This window comes from Pelodiscus sinensis, chromosome 15, assembly GCF_049634645.1.
Source record: "Pelodiscus sinensis isolate JC-2024 chromosome 15, ASM4963464v1, whole genome shotgun sequence".
Classification (NCBI taxonomy): domain Eukaryota; kingdom Metazoa; phylum Chordata; order Testudines; family Trionychidae; genus Pelodiscus; species Pelodiscus sinensis.
Window position 1 is genome coordinate 16149696 of NC_134725.1, and position 23609 is coordinate 16173304.

General features: G+C 44.3%; 1 protein-coding gene and 1 long non-coding RNA gene across 5 annotated transcripts in view; one reads left to right on the top strand and one right to left on the bottom strand.

Moving 5' to 3' along the window:
- Positions 1-9780, top strand: part of LOC142818481 (uncharacterized) — a 42387-nt gene extending 32607 nt beyond the window's left edge. The window contains exon 3 of the long non-coding RNA XR_012895969.1: positions 9619-9780. This is a non-coding gene — a long non-coding RNA (uncharacterized LOC142818481). The remainder of the gene's footprint in view (positions 1-9618) is intronic.
- Positions 1-23609, bottom strand: part of CLTCL1 (clathrin heavy chain like 1) — a 56316-nt gene that overhangs the window by 13199 nt on the left and 19508 nt on the right. For all 4 annotated transcript variants that reach the window (XM_075898239.1, XM_075898237.1, XM_075898240.1 and 1 more), the window contains exons 6-23: positions 21546-21719; positions 20194-20391; positions 19540-19740; positions 19246-19398; positions 18600-18722; positions 17788-17925; positions 16309-16473; positions 12805-12985; positions 12045-12208; positions 10257-10382; positions 9597-9739; positions 7725-7959; positions 3699-3821; positions 3030-3175; positions 1833-2016; positions 1079-1271; positions 400-557; positions 70-234 (exon numbers count right to left, since the gene is read on the bottom strand). In XM_075898239.1, coding sequence (XP_075754354.1) covers positions 70-234; positions 400-557; positions 1079-1271; positions 1833-2016; positions 3030-3175; positions 3699-3821; positions 7725-7959; positions 9597-9739; positions 10257-10382; positions 12045-12208; positions 12805-12985; positions 16309-16473; positions 17788-17925; positions 18600-18722; positions 19246-19398; positions 19540-19740; positions 20194-20391; positions 21546-21719 — 2970 coding nt within the window. The remainder of the gene's footprint in view (positions 1-69; positions 235-399; positions 558-1078; positions 1272-1832; positions 2017-3029; positions 3176-3698; positions 3822-7724; positions 7960-9596; positions 9740-10256; positions 10383-12044; positions 12209-12804; positions 12986-16308; positions 16474-17787; positions 17926-18599; positions 18723-19245; positions 19399-19539; positions 19741-20193; positions 20392-21545; positions 21720-23609) is intronic.

Genomic DNA, 23609 nt, shown 5'->3' on the forward strand with positions numbered 1-23609 from the left:
TTCTCTGTAAGCAGTACCATGCATTAGAAAATGGATTCTAGTGGATTAAAATGAGGCAAGATTCATTACCTCCTTCCAAGTCCTGGTACTGTTGGCTTTGCGGCCACTGTCTACTGCTGCCTGGTACTCTCCAAGATGCACCAAGGTAGATGCCAGGCGGGCAAAGTTAGATACATTGTTGTAGAGTAGCTTTGCTGCATCATACATTCCTTCCTCATAGCAGCGATCTCCAACCTAGAGATAAAAACCAGGATAAACCGAGTTGGAGTGATGAGGGCAGGAATGGGGCAATGTGAGCAAAATGTGAAAGCTTGTCCTGTTTTGAGAGTCAGGAAATTTCTGACCTGAGGAGGGTGTTTGTAAAGGCCCTTCCTATTTTATTATAAACACAGGACGTACCTGCTGAATGTGAGCATTGTTAGGGCCACTGACAAACTCTTCCAGCTCTGAAAGGCGGTTGGTTTTTGCCAAAGCAAAGATAAGTTCAGTCTCTACGTAGGACTCTCTGGCCTTTTTTCTGGCCATTTGCAAGAATTTAACCAGATCCTCCCAGTTATCTTGAACAGAGGGAAAAGAGACATAAATTTCCTATTCCACTCCTTTGATTCTGAATCACTTCCAACTGGCTGTCCTCTAAAACATAGCTTAGATAACTAAGGAATGAGTTACACTGCCGAAGATGAAGAGCCACAGTGCCTTGCTGGGACTAGACATGAAGTCAGCAAAGTGAAATGAAGTAGCTACCAATTCTGGAGTGGATCAAATCCATTCATGCAATTCTTCTGGATCACGATTACTCCAGAATGCATGCAATCAGTATTTATCGCTCTCATTTTATGTAGTAATTTGAGAATTTAAGTCAGGGAAATCACAACGGATGTTGAAAGACTAGATCTGAAAATTCCATACGTTAGTCATTGGGGACAATAACTTATTTTGCCTGAACTTCTTTATTAATCTGGCTCAGTCTTCCTACCCACTGTTATACTTTTAAAGATTCCCCAGAGAACATTAGAGTAAACCATTGTTTTCATTAAAGTGATGCCCAGCTACAGAACTGATGAGGCCTTAAGCTTACTGTTTTTACTAGCAGCTTGGACAACTTCCATGTAAGCAGAGGGATCATCTGCCTTGATATAAGAGTCGATGGCTTCCTTCACCAAGTCCTTCTGGAGCTGTGCTCTGGCCAGCTGACTCCATACAGCTGGTTCGTTACATCTCTCTGCAAATTCATAGGCACGGTCCAGGTTGCCTATGTGCTCTATCAGAACCTATAATGTGAGAAAAGAACGTGTCAAGTATAAAGGTCTGCAATGTTATACTTAATCTTTAAATGCCTAGAGCTCTTCCTCTATTTGAGGATGACCAACAAGGGTTACTCATATTGACACAAAAGCATGCAACCACGTTTTGGATTTAGAGCAGCTCTTTCAAGCACATTTACCTCAGAGTGAAAAATGTGTTCATCTTACCTAGAGGTAGAATCTCCTTGGGACAAAGACAACACTGATTAAAGTTTAAACTCACAGAAACTCCGGAGAGATTGGTGTCTGAATTACTTAATTTGAATGACCAATTATGTTAATTATATTTAGATGTGTGATTTGTCTTCTCAAGCTCTTGAATGTTGGCTGGGAAGAGGAGGGACTTTTGCCATAGAACATGCATGGAAATACTGAATGTCCTACTGCAGTTTTATCTACACGTAAATTTAACTTCTGGAGAAATCTACTAGTCATTCAAGAGTTAGCTTTACAGTTTGAATGTACAAGTGGAAGTGACAGGTAACACCCAGTAGGAACCATGAGCTGGTAGCCATGACTGCACCTCACCTGTATTGCAGAAGTATTAACATCAAATTTCCTGAAGATAGCAAAGGCTTCTTCATATAGCTCATTGCTGATAGCTATATTTGCAATATCAGGGGCATCATAGTTATCCAGACGATTGATATACTCCATTACACGAGTGCGGTCAGCTTTAATAGCAGTCAAGATTAGTAGATTCTGGAGATTCCTATGAACAGAAAGAGGATAACAATTGGCATTTGAGAAGCAGTATGTGCTACCTACTACTAGACCTAAAATGCCACTAACAGGCAGTGAAGTAGGGATGTTAAATATCAGTTAATTGAATAGTCAATTAACCTCATGAATTCTTATTAGTCAGTCAGCTATTCTAGTATAGCCAGAGGCGGGGCTGGCAGCCAGTGCGCTTCAGCTACACTTCCGAGGAGTCCTCTACCACTGTGCTGCTGCTTCTATAAGAGGCAGCAGCACGGGGTGCCAGGCAGGTGCTGGTTTGAGGGGAGTCAATTTAAAAACCAGCTCCCCTTACAGACAGGCTGCCTGTTGCCCCATGCTGCTGCCTTAGATGCAGCAGTGTGGGGTGGCAGCAGCCCCTGTCTGGGTGGGTGGGTCTGTCTGTCTGTCCTCTTGGAATGGCTCCTAATACACTTTAAATGCAGATCCACAGCAGGAGTAGGTTCGTTGCTGGCCCGGCCTGCTAAAAAAAATTTACCGGGGGGGGGGGGGGGGGGGGGGGGGGGGAAATGTGTGTAGTCTAAAGAAAAAGCTTATAGGTTAATGCTAATAGACTACAATATTATATCCCTACAGTGAAGTCCAAAATTAAGGTTTGAAGCAAGTTTTTGACAATAGACTAGCACATTTTTATAGCCATCAAAAGCAGTACAATAAGATTGTTACTTTTTACACTTCAATTCACTGGAACAGAAGTTTCTGCATTCCTTTGCATTAATATACTGGCCATATGACTTCAGTTGTAGTCAAGTGAAGATTCAAGTTATGGTATTCAAGATTTTAATCACTGCAGTGGCTACTCACCTTTAGCAGAACACATCACCTAATGCTGCTAGATTTAATTTTGTACAAAAAAGAGTATATCCACTTAAAGATAGCCTATAGATAGCAGAGTCTGGTATTTCAGAGGGTTAAAGGGTTGCATAAGAGCCACAACACATACTTTTCTATTTCTTCCAAACAGAATGGGTACCATCTTCCACCTACCTATGTTCACTGAACACAGAGTTGTCCAAGACAATCTTCTCAAGAAGTTCAATTAGTTCATTGGGTAGATCAGCAGTCATGAAAGCTTTCACAGTAACAGACACTTCTTCAGGATCCTGTGTCTCTGATAAGGCTGTCTGGACAACCTAATTTAAGACATTTGGAAGTAGTTGAGAGGGTTTTTCCTTGGTCTTAACCTTGTTTATGTTGAAATTATCAGCCCTCTGAAGTGGGCACTAAGTCAGGAACCCCACAAAGGTTCTGAAACATTAAGCGAAACCTACACTGCAACTTTGCGTCCGAAGATTCTGGCAACCAAAGCTTTCTTTCAGTCTGTTCAATAGGTGGCTTTGAAATACTGATTTGCCAGAATGTGTGCTTGGCATCACAGCACTGTACTACTGCACTAGCAGTCTCCCTTAGTTTTAAAGGATACCAAATAAAATTCAAGTTGCAATACTTTTATGGCAGGTATTAGAGACCAGACAACTGGATTCTACTAGACTTGTCCCAGATGAAGCCATCTGGACACTATACAGAAGATAGACAATTAAATAGATGGGTTGATAGGCAGGCAGCAGTATTTTAAGAGGGCAGAAGGATGGATTCTATGGTCAGAAGACACTGCACAAACAATTTCAATGTATAGAGCCAATTACTCTACAATACCTGATCAATGAGCTGTCGTCTGAATGGACTGTTTTCCTCAAGGACATTTGCCCAAAGTTCTGGGTCCTTCCTGCGTACCAAGTAACGAGCTTCACTCTTGAACAAGGAGTTCTCATTGCAAACCTAAAAACCCAAAACCCCATGAATACATGTATTGTTAGGGAACACTGAGAATGAGATATCACCCAAGTCTGATTCAGTGCCAAAAAGCCATACTCAAGTAGTATTATTAAAAAACAACTAGTCTGGGGCACTGTGTGATGTGGGCCATTCTTACCCACATTCTAATCTAAAAGACTCATGGCAGACAGAATCTTATGCAAAGCTTCTTTCTTTTACCATAAAAAGTTGGCATAGCATGTCTACATCTGTCTCAAGCCACAAGGTACACAGGCTTCTAACAAATTTCAGATCTGAAAGATTTATTTTGGAGTGAAGGAAATTTATGTCAGTTATCTGAATCTTTCATTCAGCTTCACTGTCAAAGACTTAAGTGTCAAAAAAGCAGCACCAGAAAGTTTATTTTGTACATTTTAAAATTTCACAGATTGTACCCCAAACAGTTACTTAAAAGCTTAGTTATGGAACCAGTTTTGCCTAATTGAAACATTGTGCAGAAGCTTATCAGTGGCACAGCAGAGAAGTTAGTTCCCATAATGAATGTATATGAATTTTTTCTACTTATCTTGATTGCACAGTGAGTCGAGACTCAGCATAACTTTTGGTTATATTTTATCCATGGGCCATGCACAGCACATTCATTAGGGTGTGCATCCAAAGAATTTTTTAAAAATGTACTTTGACCCCCATTAGCCACACCCCTGACCCCTACTGGCCACACCTCTGGAAGTAACACTGAGCAAGATGGACACATGACCAAAAGGTGTCGTGTGACGCCCCTCCCCTCCCCATAAGGACTTTTCCCATTATCCTTCTACCAATAGGGATTAGCTTGCCCTCCCCCCAAACTCCCCTCATGCAACTATCCTGCAGTTGCATTACCCCAATGTGTGTGACATTAACTTGGGGTGGAGAGGCTGGGGGAAGTGTTCCCTCTAAGAGTTTCCTCCCATGAGCAGAATGAGTTGTGTTGTGCACCAATACTGAGTTCATGTGGCTTGTTTGGATGTGTCACTGTGGCACCCAAGTTAATAAGTCTCAAACCTCTACCTTTTCCCTCTGCTGCCATATCACTTCCCCTTGCTCCATCAGCTCCCCTTGTGCCTGTTGCCTCGCCAACCCCTCACCCTCCTCTGCTGTCCTGACTCCTACCCTTCTCACTGCTCTCAGCCCTCCTGCAACCTGCCCCCTCCACCAGCCCTTCTCTCCCCTCTGTGCCTACTCCAATAGCCCCACTCTGATCATGTGAGCTACCCCTCCTCATCCCCTCTTCTAACACCTCCCTCTACACACCTGCCCTGCCTCTCTCCTCTGGTGCTGGTCCCTCCCTTGCAGGCCACTGCCCTTCTGCTTCACCCCCAGAATCCCCTGGCATCAGTGGCAGCCCGTCAATACAGGCGAATTAAGCAGTTGCCTAGGGTGCCAAGATAAACGGCCACTGAGGGCTTTGGAGGTGGGGGGTGCCAATCACACATTTCGCCTAAGGCACCAGTTGCTGGCAGCTCATCTAGGGCTGCTCCTGCCTGGCACCTGCACCTTCCCCTATCCCTGCACCCTCCTGGTGCCTCCTCATTCCCTCACTGCCCCTTTTTTCCTGATGGCCACCCCCTCATCACCCTCTGCTCCCATTCCCCTCATGCCCTCACACATGCCTTGCTCCATCCCTGCCTCTCTCATGCCCACCCCTTCTTTCAAGCCTTCTCCCAGCACCCTCTTCTCCCCTCCAGCCCTTACCCTCTCCTCTCCCAGCATCACCCTGTCCCCCCCCCCCCCCCCCCCACTGACACCTCCCCTCCTGCCCTTTTCCTCATTGTCTCCATTGGCCCCCTGGCATTTGCCTCTCCTCTACCCTGTCCCTTAGCACTTTCCCCTTTCTCCTGACCTGCCCCCTCACTTCAGCACAATCCCCTTCCTCTCCCACCCCTTCCTCTTCCCCCGCCCCCCCCCTTTACTTTTGGCTTCTGCCTTCCAATTCACAGGGCTGGAGTCAGAGCTGTCCCAAGCTACAGCCCGGCCAGGGCCTAGCTGGGGCACACTCAGGGCACTGGGGGGGGGCATGCCATGCAGTGCTGCCAGACTGGGCAGGGGCATCCCCAGGGTGCCTCAGGGGTTGCTGCAGTGCTGCTGGGTGGGGAGGGGGGGAGGAGGTGCCTCAGGGGGGCCACATGGTGCTGCTGGGCCGGGTGGGGGCGCCCTTGGGTGCATAAGGGGCAGCGCTGCGGGGCCTGGAGTGCAAAAATGGCTTGGGCTGGCTGGCATTTGTAGTAGGGCCTCAGCTGCTTGTGGAGCTGGGCTGCACGGTTTGAAAGTCCCGAGCTGTGACATCACAACACAGCCAGGTGTCTCCCCTCTCACCTGTTGCGTGGTGTTTTAGCACCCTGAGCATGTGCGCTCTGCCCCACAGTGCCCCATATATGGCCGTGGGGAATTTAAAGTGAGGGTTTGCGGTGCCCAGTCACGAATTCCTCTCCTCCTCCAGCAGCCCCTAGCTGGACGGAGACATTAAGGTGTGCCTGGACACACCCGGCACACCCTGTGCGCACACCTATGATTTCAGTGACAACCTGAATGGACAAGGTGTGTGTTCTCTGCCCTGCCCCTCCCTCCAAGTCATTTTAATAGATTAATTAACAGCCCTACACTAAGGTGCTAACTGTTGATAGAAATCCCATTGACAAGTAGGTTAGGGCACCTCTGCCTCTGAACTATAGGCAGAGCTTGGCAGGGCTCTTGCTACAGATCAGAAGCATAAGCCCAGAAGGGAATGCAGTGCCAGTATGGGACTGGCCCTGTGCTCCCTGTCACACCTGAGCCTCTGAAATGTACAAGAGCCCCAGTGGGGTTCTTGTACACTTCAAAAGCAGAATCGCAGCAGAACTTCAATCCCTGCTCACACAGTTTCCACTGTGCCTCTACGTCTCCTGGCCCACTCTGCAGAGACTGTGCTGGGGGAGGGAGGGGAGAAGAGAGGAGAAACGAATCAGCTCTCCCCAGCACCAGCTCCTACTCTTCCCCCCGCTTGCTGCCTGACAGAGGCAGCAAGAGGGGGTAAAGCAACTAGTTGAATCGCTAGTCAATGATCCAATAAGCATTATTGGATAGTTGACTAGTTGCTTACGTAACTAGCCTAGAGCCCAAGCCTCCTTACAATTTCTGCTTAATTTTAGACTCAGTACCAACGTTAGCACTTAATGTTAGAATGCCTCGACTTAGACACCAACTATTATAATTAAAGTGGCTCAAACTAGAGTCTGACAAGAGCAGTCTCATGTTAGTGCATCTATAGCCTAGTACCCTCTTTATAGGAGTTGAGTATGTACACAAGAGTAGTTAAGGATTACACATCATTTCTAGTGAATTCCCACAGCAGTGAGCTGCACACATAACAGGTGGCTAGAGTAAGACTCCAGTTCACCAAGGAGAGGACTTGCATTCAGAGCAGAGCCTTCAATTGTTGGGGATAGAAAGTTTAGCTGTTGTGAGGCAAAAGCCCTTTGCAGAGCATCCTGGTAAAGGAGAAACCAAGGGTACCAGAGTTCAAACTTCCCCACCCCCATGGTGGCTCTGCACAATGGTAGAGGGAGTCCATTCTTATTTGGGATTTGGAACCCAGGACAACCTATCTATGGTTACAAGTAGTCAAGTCAACTATGTTCAAAGGCCCTTCTCTATCTGTAGTTAGAACCCACAGTAGAAAGTACCAACACTACTATAACAATTTTTCCCTAGGGCTATTCTAATATGTATCCCAAATAAAATCCCATTGAAGCTAGGAGATTTGGTTAGGGAAAATCATGTAGAACTCAGCCAGTGTTCTACTTGGTTACACCAATATTGACATTTGACACCATCACCACTCTAACATTGCCAAATATTTGCTGTTCTCTATAAAACAAGTTTGCTAACCTTGATGAGCTCGAGGTCACATTGTCCCCTCTCATAAGCAACACAGGCCAAATGAGGGTCCCTTTTTTCACAGTATTTGCCTACAACACAGCTGTTGTAGTATGGGTTCTCCCGGAGAAACCGCTCAGGATTATTATTACTGTCAATGTAGATTTTAGCCAAAGCATTGTGAGTGGCAGGTTCTTCACAACCTTCATGAATTCTAGATTCCAGCCATGGTAGCAGCAACTTAAGCCTGGAAAGAGGGGGAGGGGAGGAGAGAGAATTAAATAAGTGTTAAGTTTGCAGACAAATAGCACATTTAGAGAAAGTTTAACTTCAATTGTTCCCTAGGACACAAGGCATAGCTTGAGGGAAGTGCCAGAAAGCTTTAAGGTTAAGATTGTTCCACAGAAAGGCTGTGGTCTCAGCATATTGGTCTTTTGGACCAAATGATTCTTAGCTGAAAGCCACCCTGACTAATCTACAAAATAAACCCATTTAAAATTTAAAGTGCACTTATGCTTTTCGCTGTTGAAAGGCATGCACACATGCTAGTTTTTTGAAGGTTTAAAACTCCAAATGCATAAAGCCAAAAACTTCATAGAAAGGACTGAAAGGAGAGATTGAAGTCATAGCTCAAATAAAGACATTGCTTCCAATACACACTGAGCATCAGTAAAGCTTGTTTAGTTTAAAATCTGATTAAAGCAGTGTCTGAGAACAGAAAACAGATCTATGCACAGGAAGTCCCTCAGTTCACATTAAAATGTTCAATGGAGTACAAGTTGAGTATGGCATGTGGGATATGCCATACATGAATTTGAAAACTGATGTTAAAAGGGGCTGTTCTGGGAAAGCCCAGTCAGAGAAAAGCAGCTATATATGGTACACACGTACAGAGTAGGTTTAACTCCTAGTTTAGAATAGGGGAACCTAGAGAACAAAATTAAGTGGTAGCAAGTGAATTTACATTATACAAACTTAGCTACTGGACTTTTGGGTGAATGACTACCTACTAGGCCTTCTCCATTTACCTGATAAATGCTATCCTTATCTTAAATATGTTCCTATCTTACCCTACTGAAAATAATATTTCCAAAATTCATAAGAATGGCAAGGTTTAATAGGAGAATGGTTTAGGCTTCAAGTCATAGGATACTCCATGGATTCCATACCAACAGTATTGTAGAAATAGTTGAGTTTTCAAAACAAGATGACTTAGCAAATTCTAGCTAGCGTTGTCCACCAGGCTCAAAGTCAGATTTTAAGCTAGTGCATGTCATACTCTATTTGTCTCCTGGTCCCACTAATTATAGAAAAATGCAGCAAATACAAGTCATTCAGTTGGCTTTAGGCTCACCTACTGTATTCACTTCTCCACAGTTTGTCTCCCTTCTCCACTTCTGTTCTAGGAGGCTGATCAGAGTCACTGTATTATATACACTTGCACATTCTTATTCTGATTGCTATCTGTATACTTGCATATAGTAGCTATTGTAATGTCTAGTGTTTTGACACAAGATAAAGAGCTTGTTTTCCTTCCATTACTTAAGAATAATATTCCTATATTCATGAATGGAAGAATAAGCTAGTCTTAGGATCAGAAGATTGCAATACGTGGTCTGATTCATCATCAATGCATGTGATAGTTATGCTCTCCTATTCCATAGGCAGGTGTTCTTGAAACTGTCAAGATTCCTTTGTTTACTCAAGGAAATTGCCTCACTGACCAACCACCACATTAAGTTCCTTTCATAATTTTTACTTTTCCCCAAATCAGTCCCATTTTGAAAGAGTAATGAATGCAATTCCTGTATGCCAAGGGGAAGCCTTTTATTGTAGGCAAATGAAAAGGCTATTTATATGGACCTTCGTAATCTCTATTCTTACCTATTTCTTTTTTCCACTTCAGCTACCAATTCGTCAGTTGAGAACTGGCCTCTAACCACCATGATCAAGTTCTTAATTACATCTTCAGAACAATCTACATCAAGAAGCCCTCCAATTACTGCTGGTATACGGCTTGGATTCACCTAGAATAAACCAGCATAAGAATGGTTTGACTATCCCACAACTGAATGGATTCTTTAATGTTTTGAAATTTAGGGAACCAAACTAGTTATCTAAAACATGTTCTTAAATCAGTCTCAGTAAGTACAGTTAACCCCTCACTAAACTGAGTGTCAACATCTACAAGAACTGAAATTGTAAGTTACCCAAGTGACCCCCCTTCTGTCCCACAACCAACTAAAACTTAACATGCAAGTGACAAATTTCCCCAGTGTAAGTGCTGGGGAAGCAGCACTCTGATACAGAGTAATCAGTCTACATTGCTATAGCAATGCAGAAGCTATTATAGTTGGCTCTCTTTTTGATGAATTGGACAACATTTGATTGAAACATCAAGATTTCATTCTGCTTGGTTATCCAATAATGTTTAGATTGCTAGGGAGTCTAAACTTCAGAGTTAGAGCAGAGCCTCAGGTAAGCCAAAGTTCCCAGTAGATTATACATGCTGGACAATAGATTTATTCCTTAGAGATATTTTACCTTCTGAACGTAGATCTCAATGTACTTCTGGAGGTTATTGCGGTACAAATAGAGAACCAGGTCATGAACAAAGTCAAACCTGTCACAAACAATGATCAAAGGAAGCTGGTCTGTGAGCTTGGCCTCCTATACATTGGAGAGGAGGGAAAATTGAAGAAAAGCAGAAGGGTTAATCTCTTCAAATAATGCACAGATCAAAGAGACAAAAGGCTATTATTCAGAAAAATGCTTATTTCAACTTGATTCAAAAATGCAGGCTCATCCTTCAGGATTTAAAAGCCCATTGTATTCTATTTTAAATGTACCTAAGTAACTGTACTTCTGCTTTTAAGGACAAGTTTTTTTTGAAGTAGTGACTAGCATTTTCGATGTGCTTGGATATCTACCATAAGAGGTTTTGCTGAGAGTGAACACTCAGCACTTTGAGAGTCAGGTCCCGTTAAAAGGATTTCAAATTCCCAGAATCCCTTAAACTAAGATAAGAATCTTGAAGCCAAATTTCGAGCAAGAAAGGATGTGCATCTAGGCTAAGTTATAGAAACTTCATATGCCCTCCCACCATGTGTCCCCCATCCATTCTTACAGAATGACTAGTAAAAGCCTGAAATTTGGAAAGATTCAGTAGGTCTGTTCCAATCCTCAACAATTTAAGTGGTCTATAAAATACAAAAAAATTGAGAACCACTGAACTGATGCAGCTCCAGGCAACTAATGCAATTCTGGGGTATATTCAAGGTGTGAAGTTGTCCTGCTCTACTTGGCACTAGTAACATCTGGGCTAGAGAACAGTGTTCTGTAGTGGGTACAGAACTTAGGGAAATCTGGACAAATTGGAGACTCCAAAGGAAAGCTACAAAAATTTGGTCAGATGTCTTTTAAAAAGCCACCTATATCAAAAGGCTAAAAACCCTGGCCATGTGTAATCTTGAGCGGCGGGAAGGGGGAGAAAAAAAGAGGGGTACCTTTAACAGTCTAAAGATGCCAAAATGGCCACTTTATAATGGTTCTGTGAGCAAATGGTTCTCCTTATCTACTTCTGATCTTACCTTGAGTTTAGTGGAGTCTGCAACAAGGGAAAACTGGAAAGTTTAAGCTATACAAATATGTAAGCACTGGAATAGGCTACCAAGAGAGTTTGTTTTGGAGCTTCCACTGATCGGGATTCCACAGACTAGGCAAAAATGCCAAGGGACCATCCGGTCTCACTAAATGTATGTGTGGGTGGTCTGAACTAGAGGACCACTGGAGGTTTCTTCAAGTATTACATTTGTATGTTTCCAATGGAGAGAATTAGGCTATTACACAGATTCAGCAACCAATATGGGAGTTAATAGAACAGTTTAAAGTCTAAATAAATTTTTATACCAAACCAAAATTGGGTCACAGATGTGACCCATAACAGTCCAAGACAATATGCATGCTACTTTACAGTAAATGCGGTCTTATTACTACAATGACTATACCAGGCATGCCCCTTTCAGACTCATAGTTCATCATTCTTCTAAAGTGAGTTAGATGAGCTTTTACAGCATCTAGTGCCCAAGCCTACAATAATACAAAGTTACAAGCTAGAGCCCACCTATTTCTCACAACCATACTGACTAAATATTTATCACCTCATTACTGTGTGGAACATACTAGAGAGTTTGGTACTCCTTGAAGTCCAATATATCTCTTGTATTTTCACTTATTCTGTAAGCACTGTAAAATTCCTTGATCTCAAGAAACTTTTAGTTCATATTTTGTTCCTTTCCAGTTACTATTCTAGCCAACAGTTGGGAAAAATACCTTCAGAAAATTCTTCACCCGTTCTGGGTTATAGCAGTTACTCTCACGGCAAATCCTTTCAACCTCCTTAATCTGACCAGTCTTGCAGGCTGCCTGGATATATTTAAAGTGGACATCTGGATCCTGGCTGAAGTTCACAATAGAACCGAGGAAATAAAATAGTCCTAGAAAGAAGCAGATGGTGCTTATAAGCTTTGAACATTTAGAGTTGAATTTATTGCATAGTTGGAGAAATTACTTGCTTTGATTCAGTATCAGGAAGGAAGCAAAAGGTAAGATTAGCGATGTATATGCTTGCCCTCCTCCACCCAAGACTTTTTGCAGAAGATGCAGTTATTTAAGCACCAGTCTATAGTAAATCTCCTGCCTTTCACTTGGAAAGTAGCATGGTACTAGTATGCCACTCACAAGAATGTCCATATTGGGTCAGACCAAAGGTCCATCTAGCCCAGTATCCTATCTGCCGACAGTGGCTAATACCAGATGCCCCAGAGGAAGGAAGACATGATCGTTCCCCTACACCCACCACCAGAGAAAGAGGCAAGGGATACCATTCCTACCCATCCTGGCTAATAGCCATTGATTGAATCTAGCTCTTTTTTGAACCCTGTTAGAAGTCCTAGACTTCACCACATCCTCTGGCAAGGAGTTCCACAGGCTGACTTTATGCTGAGTGAAGAAAAACTTCCTTTTGTTTGTTGTAAGCTGGCTGCCTTTTAAAGAGGGACAGCAAGCACTGAAGACCATGAGAGCACCTCACCTTCATAACTTTTGAAAGATTCAAAAAGCTCCACAAGAGACTGGGTGCCAAGCTGCTCATGGTATTTAGAAGCTACTTGCACACAGAGCTGTAGGTTTTGTCGAATGTTGGAAGACAGCATTGCACGCAGACATTCCACAGAGTCTTCAACCGACAGAGACCCAAAGTAGTTTACAAGCCACTAAGAACAGAAATTAAAATGGTTTTAATGGTTGTATACAATCACTCAAATACAACAGGTGAAGTAGTTACATATCCAACAATGCAGAATGTAAGTATTTCCAATTGTGAGGTCTGCAAGAGGAGACCAAGTCACATGGAAGTAGTCAGGAATGACATGAGCTGCTTTTAACCCTCCGGAACACTGATAGCAACACGGATGCTGCAACCCATGAGCCATAGTTCATGACGACACTCTAGGATTGTTTGAAACAATGTGATACCTATTGTGGGCAAGAATTAGCTTCCTTAGGGAAGCATTTGAGCTGCAAAGAAACTTATTTCAAGTTTAGAATCATGACTAGCAACTAAAGAGGGGGGTAAATGACTAATCAAGTAGTCAATAAAGGAAGGCATTCTATACCAGTTCGTGCCTGTCCAAGAACTAACCTCCTCCCCCTGCCAGGAACTAAATTTAAATTACAGAACTGCAGCAGGGAGGTGGGGTAGGGCTGACTAGTATGAGCCAGGGAAGATCTGGGACTGCTGTGGTTCTGCATTTTAAATGTAGTAAGAGCCACAGTGGTCCCTGACTGGCACAAGCAGGGACTGAACTGAGTTTGCTCAGTCCTGGTGCATGCTGGCTCCAGTAGCCTGTTTGCAATATCCTGGACTGGCCATGGGTGCCTCCTGCTTTCCAACTGCCTCCCCTCTCCTGGCTGCTGCCACTGAGAGGCAGCAACACAGGGGAAGGCAGTGCTGTGGAAATGCTGAGGGGAAAGGGTTAAGCTGACTCCCCCAGCATGGGCTCCTGTTCTCCTCCCTTGCTGCCTCTATCCGAAGCAGCAAGATAGATGGGGTGGGGAAGCAACTAGCAGAGTCACTAGTTGGCTATTCAATATGCATACGCTTGTCGGCTAGTTGCTTACACCACTAAATGGCTCTCAGCCTTTCCAGGCTACCGTACCCCTTTCAGGAACCTGATTTGTTGGTCTTCTGTATCCCCATATTTCACCTCACCAAAACACTTACAAAATCAGAAGAGCTAAAGTGTCACACCACACTATTATTAAAAATGACCAATATACAGGGCTTGACAAATGCACTTGCCCGTGTCGAGTAGATTTTATCAGCTGGCGAGTGCAGGGGCGGGCTGGCCAAAGCCCGCACTACAGGCGGCGTGGTCCCATCCAATCCACCAGCCGGGCGGAGGAGCAGAGCACCGCCAGGAAGGGGGAAGCGCATGGATTCCCAGTGCTGGGCTGCCTGTGTGCAGCTCCAGTGCAAGGAGGTGGGGCACTAGCCAGAGGACGGAATGCTGGCAGATGCCAGGATGCTGGCATGACATGGCCCGGCTGATTTTAAAGGGCCACAACAGTTCGGCTCTTGCTGCGTGGCCCCAGGAGCTGGCTGCAGCACAGCCAGGACCTGCCCTGCCCTGCCAACTCCAGTCCTGCCATGGCCCCAACCCCCTCGCCAGTGGGAGACCGCTCCCAGCCAACCACCCGGCTTGCTTCACCTGCCCCACACTGCCCATTCCCACACCGCCCCTGCTCCCCGGATCCCCTGCCCTCCCCTCCCTCTTCCCTGTGACTCTGGCTCTGTACCGCCCTTGCACCCTGCTCCCCTCTGATCCCTGACCCCCATTGTGCTGCCCATTCCCTGTACTGCCCCTAGGCCCTGCTTCCTCTACCCCTCCCGTTCCCCACGTCCCATTCCCCATGCCTCCACTGCTACCTGCACCCCATTTCCCCTGTGGGTCAGGAGTGATGGGGTACTTGTCCATAAGGAAGGGCTGGACAGGGCAGGGAAAAGGCTGCTGTGATTCAGCAGTGAGTCAAAGGGGGGGGAGTTCACTTGAAGCTCCTTTGCCTTTTATTTAAAAAAAAAAAAGCTATTTGCTATTTACAGGGCTAAAATGTCAGGACAAAGAGTGAAAACAAAAAAATTGCAAAATGCAAATGTGTAAAGGACAACAAAAGGGGGGAGCAGCCAAAAATGTTTTGCTTGGGGCAGCAAAAAACCTAGAGCTGGCCCTGGGGGAGGGGAAAGGGCTGGGCTGGACTTAACTGCGGGGAGGGGAGTGGAGGAGGTCAGGAGAAAAAGAAGAAAGGGGAAGGCACCAAGTGACAGGGGTGCAGGAGAGAAATGCCAGGGGGCCAAGTGAAGACAAGGTAAAGGGCAGGAGGGGAGGTGTCAGTGGGAGGGGAGAGGGTAAGGGCACTGGGGGTTGGAAGGGGAGGTGCTTGGAGAAGGCTAGAAAGAAGGGGTGGGGACATGACGAAGGCAGGGACGGAGCAAGTCATGTGAGAGGGCACATGAGTATGAGGGGAATGGGGGCAGAGGCGGGTAAGGGGGTGGGCATCAGGAAAAAAGATTAGAGGGGGCGGGGGAAGTGCAGGTGCCAGGGGATTCTGGGGGTGAAACAGAAGGGCAGACACCTGCAGGGGAGGGACCAGCACCAGAGAAGAGAGGCAGGGCAGGTTTCTAGAGGGAGGTGTTAGGAGAGGGGATGAGAAGGGGTAGCTCGCATGATCAGAGTAGGGCTACTGGAGGAGGAGTGGGCACAGGGGAGAGAGAAGGGCTGGTGGAGGGGGGCAGGTCTCAGGAAGGCTGAGGGCAGTGAGAAGGGCAGCAGGGGAGTGTGAGGGGTTGGGGCAGCAGGCACCAGGGGAGATGGAGCAAGGGGAGGAGACATGGCAGCAGAGGGGAAGATAGAGGTTTATAAGATATTTATTAATAACATGGGTGATATTTATTAATAACTTATTAGTAATTACTGTTCTTATTAGGAATTTATGCTATTAAAAAACACTTTTAGGGGGGGGAGGGTGGCAAGTCCCTTTTGTCTGGCAAGTAGGGTTTCCAGAATTTGAGCCCTGCCAATATAGTATTCTAAAATGAACTAGAATGCAAATATTGTCCTTTCATTTCATTGTATAGTTCAAAACGCAGTATTAGCAAGCCATTGTCTGCAGGACATTTTAGTTTACACTGAGTTTTCTACTACTTATGTAGCCTGGTGTGACATCTGGCAACTTTCTGAAGTAATAGCCACTATAGTGGCTACTGCTATAGCAAAATACCCATACTCAATTGGCCAAATAGTCACATGCGGCTAGTGTTGGAAAGCACAGCTTTAAATGATTTAATGTACCCTCAAGGAAGATTTGCATACTTCTAGGTGTACATGTACCTCTGGTTGAGAGCCACTGGCCTAGGGAATTACATGTACTTGCTGAGTTACTTTTCATACACCAGTTCCCTTTGAGGGAAAGTTTTTAAAGTAAGTAATAGCAGGAGAAATGTAGTTACTGCTAACGCACAAAATAAGCTTCAGCTTACCTCAGGATTCAAGAGATGAGTGTGAACAACAGCACGCTTTATATCATAGAGATCAGTGTAGTGTTCCAATGCTCTTTGTAGCAAGCCTGCCTTTTCACATAACTGAGCGATGTGAGCACGATCATAGTGTGTAAACATTTGATTTCCAAGGATGGCATCTGCAACCTAAGGATACAGTTAGTTAAACTTTAAGCTTCCAGTTTCTATCTACAGGTTAAGATGTAACAGTATGCAAGGAAATATAATGAGCTTCTGGGAAAAGACCTCATTAGTAACTATCAAGTCAGCTACATTACACTTCCCCACCACATGGTTTACTTGAACACCCTTACAGTGAAGTGATTTTATGCAGACTGAAGAGGTGAATGCATAGGAACTACTGTAATCATTTGTCCAAACTAGGAGAATAGCTAGAGACTACCACCAACAAAAGCAATTTTTTTAAATAGCTGGCATTCTAAGGACACTTATTTTTCAAGCAAGATAAAAAGCAGTGGATCTTAAAGTGTTGTCGGTAGCTTGATCTCAGCTCCCCCACAGTGGAGTGCCCCTGCTGCCACTCCAGTCTTGCTGTCACCGTGCAGACATAAGGACTGGAGCACCAGTTCTGGATTCCTACTCCAACACTAGAGGAAGCTGCCCCCTTTGGCCCACCAATGAGAACATTGGGGGCACGAAGCCAGATAAGCATCCCCCTCATGCCCAAACCCCCCTGCGCTCCCCGATCCACAAGCCTGCATTCTCCCCCCACACCCTGCTTCCTACACCCTCCTTCCTGGGTACACACTGCACCCTCCCTTGATCTTGCTCTCCACCCAGCCAGACACCCTACTCTCAGCCTGCTTCTGCACCCTACCTCTCACCTAGACCTCACTCCTTCCTGCACCTCACCTCCCACCCATATCCTGCACCCCCATTCCACTCACTGGCAGCCCTGTCTCGCACACTGAACCCCTAATTTGTCCCCACCCCAGAGCCTAAGGAGGTCCACCACACTCCACTAACACTGGAACCCCAGAAGAGTAAATCTGGCCTATGGGAAGCCCTGAACCTCAATCCTCCCTGTCCCTTCCCCCTGCCCCATGGGGCTAGAGCACTGGAGGAGCAAGGTGTCTTAGTTGGGGGCCACATCAGTGAGGGTTGTGGGTTTTTGGAGGAGTTTTACTTCTCACTCAAGGTCCAACTGACTTGAGTCAGTGGGCCCCAAACCAAAAAAAAAATATTCCCCACTCCTGTCAAAGAAAAAACCCATTAAAACCTTGTATTGACATAAATTTAACTTCATTTTAAATGAAGTTAACATGAAAGAGTTAAGTGCTTCATCTGTTTAGCTAATGGAAATTCAATTTAATCACAACACAACTGGTGGTCCACTGAAAGGTTTGTATTAAGCAAGGTGGGCCTTGGCCAAAAAAGTTTGAGAACCATCGGGGTAAAGGAATGTTTAAAAATTAAGGAGATTAGGCTGAGGAATCTTACCTGGGGGGCATGAATTAGATTCATTTCCAGCAGACGTGTCTGAAGGTGTCCTTCAGCAGGGCGATTATTCTTCAAAGCATCCAACAAGAAGGAAGTGCATTGCTGAATGAGACTGTTCTCCATGAATACATCTACGATCTGAAGTGAACAGTATGCAGGTCATTTGACTACACCGAGTTCCTATACAATTTGACTACAAGTCACGAGTCTTGTATGTATCATAAAATGACTTTGGTGCTGTAGCTGATCAATGTAACCAATTTAAGAACTTTTAAAGCTTCCAGCATTGTACTTTTGCAGTAGTCTTGTCTCTACTTTATATTTTACCTCTAGTATTGTCAAGTGTTTATTTCATTTTGAAGTGGAAATCTGAATTGATAGTGTCTGATTTTGATGGCAAGCCATTTCAGTATGCTTCAAACAAGCATTTGATAAACCAGTAAATGAAACAAATTTTAGCCTTAGAGTTTGGAGAAACAGATTATTAAGTCAGTCAAGGACTGTCTCCTAAAGAGAAAAAAGGCTTAGTTTCAAGTACCCGTTTTACAATAAAAAAACTGAAGATGTAAACTAGGTCAGAACTCAGCTTCAGAACCGAGTATAGGTTGTTGGGGTAGCAAATCAATAGCATACTAGATTAGTGTCAGTAATACTGCCTGTAAACCCATGGGCCAACCCAATCAAGCTAGTTCAAATACTAGGAGTATAGCAAAATTCACTGAATTGAACTTTTATTTTACAAACACACTATAAGCTATGTCCTCAGACTCCATGTCCACTCAACGAAGTCATTATCAGTTGCAAGTTTCTACCTGGTTAATATTAGCCAGTGGCTCTTCATCCTGCACCAGCATCTGAGAGAACTGAAGGCCTTGTTCTGGGCTGACTCTCATCACACTTCTCAACAAGAAGATCCAGTCTGGTGTGTAGCCAACCTAGAATGTTACAAAATGTCATTAGTCATTAGTCAGAGCTCCTTGTAAAATTCAGTAAATCTAATCAAAACTAGTAAATTCTTATAGTTCAGTGACACCTGCTGTAAACATTTATGACTAGGCAGCATTCTGGTTATACTAGACTTTAAACTCATTTTCAATTTGGGATGGGACTGTTTATATACTGATAATTAAGATATAGGATTTTAAAAGTTTGCACCAGTCTTACGTTTCCAACAGGGATGAACAAGTGTAGAGATAGGGGCATTTGCAAAAACTCGTTTGCAGGAAGTGTTTTAGAGACTGCCATCCAAAGTTTAAGTTAGGTAAGAAAAAATTCTTTCAAGTTCCATCTCCATTATATGGCTGATCTAAGACAATGGACTCAGTTTTGGAACATGTTCTTTGTGGGCTAAGCTAATGCAGTTATACAGAACAGAGCACTGCAGAGATGCCTATGGGGGGGGGGGTCTAACAGTAAAGAGCTATTACATAATCTTTCACTTTTAACTAAAACATTTACCTTTTTCGCATAAAGCACTATTTTCTGAAACTGACCAGTTTCTGCAAAGCACTGAATGACTTTGTTTGGCACATTAGCACGAAGGTAAACACTGAGTGCCAGGGTTGGGTCAGCTGTCTTCACCAGATCGCCTAGCTCCTCAGAGCATTCCAGCTGAAATCAGAAGTAGCATTTGATGATCAGGCAGAACAGAGATAGCTGACATGAACCAAGCAGTAAATCTAAGTACACAAATATATAGCAGTCTACTGGCACAAGACTGAAGCATTATGTTTAACTAAACCATCTGCCTACCTTATCTTCCTTCAGCCATTTTTCCAGGAGCTGCTTGCGTCCTTGTTGCAAGACAGGACGGCAGAGTTCTAATGATTCAAATTTGTTAAGTTGTCCTTGGTCAAGCAAGATACCAAAGTACTGCAGTAAAGGAGAGGCCTGCCCAGGCTGTGCTGGCACACTCTGGAACTTTCTGATAGTATCACTGGTACGAAGGATTCCCTGGAAGATACCAGGAGAGGAAAAGACCCAAGTTTTTTTTAAAGTAAGTGGTTTCAGATACATCCATCTGAATAACCTTTCTTTTTTCTGCACCCATGCTACTTATGTAGTAGCCACTGAAAACATGCTGGTGTCTTAGGTACTTATGATTTATAGTCAGTTTGAGCCAACTGAGAGCAGCTTTTTTATTGTACTCCTCTGTATGCTATGCCCAGCAGAGAATTTAGCTATTCACTGTGTGCAGTCAGCTACAAGCTAGATCTACAACAGAAACATCTGTAGCAATTAACCAAATTGTCTTGATGTAAACTCACACATTTGACTAAGTGGCAGTTAGTTGGGTATTTATTTGCACTAGTAACCAATATTTTGTCAAGATTTTCCACATATGCTGTTATTCTTCTGTCATGAGCATCACCTTTAATCCTTAGTCTTCATTTTGGAAACACTAACCTTTGGTGCAGATGCTGCTACTTTAGCAGCTTCTCCATAACTTCCTTGTGCAAAGAGTGTATTGAACTTTCTAGCAAACAACTCCTCTGCCCCAGCCAAGTTACTGCGAATAGCCATACGCAGACCCAGGTCTGGATTCTGGAGAACATTAGTAGCATAATTCACAATGTTATCTTCTTCAACACAAACTGACAATACCTGGAACGAACAAGAGAACCTTAAGAGAATCCTGCTGAAAAACAGCTGCTCAAAATAATAAAGCAAGAGAATTAAGAATCCAAGAAGCTCATCAATACATTAAATAAAGCTGTTTCTTCTACTGGCACTTTTTGGGACTAGAACTCAGCTTGTCTACTCACCATCTGAAAGGCAAGCTTATAATTGAGGGCAGTTTCATCACATTAGATCAAGTAGCGAGAAATGAAGTTTTGTTTTTCCTTTTAAAGCTAAATAAGCTCTTTGAGAGAGCCAGTGAGTTCTGTTTTGTACAGTGCCCATCAGTGAGGCCGAGAGCTCTAGTAAAATGCACTAGATACTATAATTTGAAACTTGCTGACTTCTTGATTTAGGCTGTATGGGTTGTTATAGGATCTATTAAGACAGACAAGCAACAAATACAAACACCACTATAGCAGCAAAGTAGTATTTATAAGAGTTTCAGGTGGAATATTGCCTCTAGGATTTAGAGAAGGAAAGTGTCACATCCTAAGTCAAGAATGTATATTCTCAGAGCTACAATTGGCACGCTTTCCTCAAAGGAACTTTTCCATGCCAAGTACATGCTTGTGTTGCAAATTGGCATGCCAAGCCACTTGAATTGTGATAATAAATTGACGGTATTTGGACTACATATAATACATATATAGAAAATTAGATCATACTAAGTTGCCTTGCCATTTATCATATTAAAATAAGGAAGGTTCAAAAGTTACTACCAAATCACTTCAAGAAATAGTGTCGATAGAGAAGCCTGCCATTGTGTTCACAGAATGCTAAAGAACCAGCCATGAGAAACTCAAGTTGCATTCCATATGCACTTCAGTTCCCTTATAAAAACAAACCCACAAGTGGGAGAGCAGTTCTCACAAGTTCAGTAAGGAGTTGAGGAACAGAATGTTCCCTCCTGCATTTGAAGATTGTTCTCCTGATTTACACTGCCATGCATGTGCAGTATGGCTCTGTAGTAATAGAGAATACACAGAGCTGAGATCTTTACAATATCCCAAAGAATAATTATCTTAAGTAGGGTGTAGAACTTTGATTAGATAATGCTATTTTCTATGCAGAAGTCAGTACAGTATTCCCATACTCCGTTCAAAGTTTAAGCTCAAGAGCAAGATAACTCCATTTACCTGTCCTTTTTTATTCACACCAATAATGCCAGAGGAAGGTTCATGAGGAGCAGTTACAAAGATTGTGTCAGCACTAATACGGTTCATGTAAATACACACTCCAGATTCCAAGTCATACATGTGAATGTATCCATACTTAGTGATCAGGTAGCTAACGCCATGCTTGGCTCCAATCTTAAAAAAAAAGACACAATTAGGAACATCTGACTAATGTCAATGAGCTATGAAAGTACAGGTTTCTTGTAGCCTGAGGCAGTGCTGTATAGCAGTGGTTCCAACCTTTTATATAAAGTACCTATTAAAAAAATACCCCCAGCACCTACAGTTTTCTGACAGCTTCCCCTCCCCCCCACCATTGCACCACATTTGTTTAAACAACTTAATCATAGCTGGGCAGGCAATGACATTTTTGGGTGTAAAAAGTACAACAAAACACTAAAACTTAATACAAATTCAGTTCTCCAAGTTTCAGTTGTGCTGACATACTCCACAGACTTACGAGTACCTGCAGGGGTACTCTTACCACTGATTGAGAAAGACTGCTTTAGACTGGCAAACCCATTCAAACTTTTGGTGGACTGGTAATTTTATTTGCATATTGATTATGGTACTTTACATTCTAAGTCTTAAAATTAACATGTGATCTGTATGTACACAATACATGTTGTAGTGGATCAGAATTTGTAGGTAGGTACAACACTAAAAGACAAATTCACAGGAAAAATTCCTCTGGCTACTGGGTGGGGCAGCCCTTCCCTTAGGAGTGACTGGTGTCAAAGAGGGACCTAGGAAGGAGCACCCACATGGTTGAGGGAATTCTCTTTAGAAAAGGAAGTGTGGTTGGGGTATAGGAGCCCGTGCCCTCAAGTTACCAGTCAGCTCTGCCCTCTTCCTGACCTCTCCTACTCCATGGGGTGGGGGAGCTGCCATTCTATTTTGCCCATCTCCTTCTGTACAATTCCTGCCCTGTGTGTCTCCCTTCCCCAGTCAGGCTGCTCTTGCTTCCAGCCTTCTCTCCTGCATCCCCCTTGTCCCTCCCTGTAGCCCACTTTAGAGTTACTCCCATCACCCCATAAGTCTCCCCTGAATCCCATCCCAACCTCTGTTCAGTTCCTTCTCATCCTCCTCCTGCATCTTCTTCACACATCCCTGTTCCCCCCCATAACCTCCTTTATCTGCCTTTACCTCTCTTCAGCTCCCTCCTACCCCTCTTCTCCCAACCTCAGGGCTGGCTCCCTGTACATGCTGAGAGCTGGTGGAAGCTTCCCTAGGCCCTGGACATGCAGTCAGCCAGCTCTGCTGCGACTAGCCCAGGGCCAAACCCTCCCACTGCAGCCCCAAGGCACTGCTGGAGGGGAAAGGGGGATCCTCCAAGAGGAGGGAGAGGGGTCTCTTACCTGCCCCTCCAAGCACTGAATGCCCCAAGACAGAGACTGACTCTGCGATCTAGCCTAGAGTCTAGCCCCGAGCAACCATGAGCAGCTGCTGCAAGGGCTAAATACTAGCCCAGGCTCTCGGAGCCCCTGATACTGGGTCATAGCAAGCAGCCTGCCATGCTGCAGCCTTTGGGAGCCCTCCTGCCCCTGGGCTTGGGTGGCATCCCCTATATGAAAGCAGCATCATGCAGGGAAGCTAAATGTAGTGCTAGTCACAGGGAGAAGGGATGTTTCTGGGCAGAATGGGCCTTGCTGCAGAGTCCCACCAAGCCACTCGAGGCATGGGTGTGGCCCAGCAGCCAATGGACCAGCACTGGTCTGCAGACTGGAAGTTGAGATCCACTGCTATGTAGCAGGAGAATATTCTTCCAAACAGTGTAGTGAGAAGGAAAATATGTAGCTGGGAGTTCTCAGCTTGCAGGGAAGGAGTGTAACAATTGTGTTCATCATTTCCAGAGTCTGCAGTTATATAGTGGAATGTAGAAGACATCCACCTCCAAGGCAGAAGTTAAGGTTCTGGCACACCAAAGAGATGGCTAAGCTAGGATTTTATGCAAGCTTTATTGCACTAAGAGCTTCAGTTAACATGAAAACTAGTGCTACATTTTCTCTTCTAGGCATGCCAGCC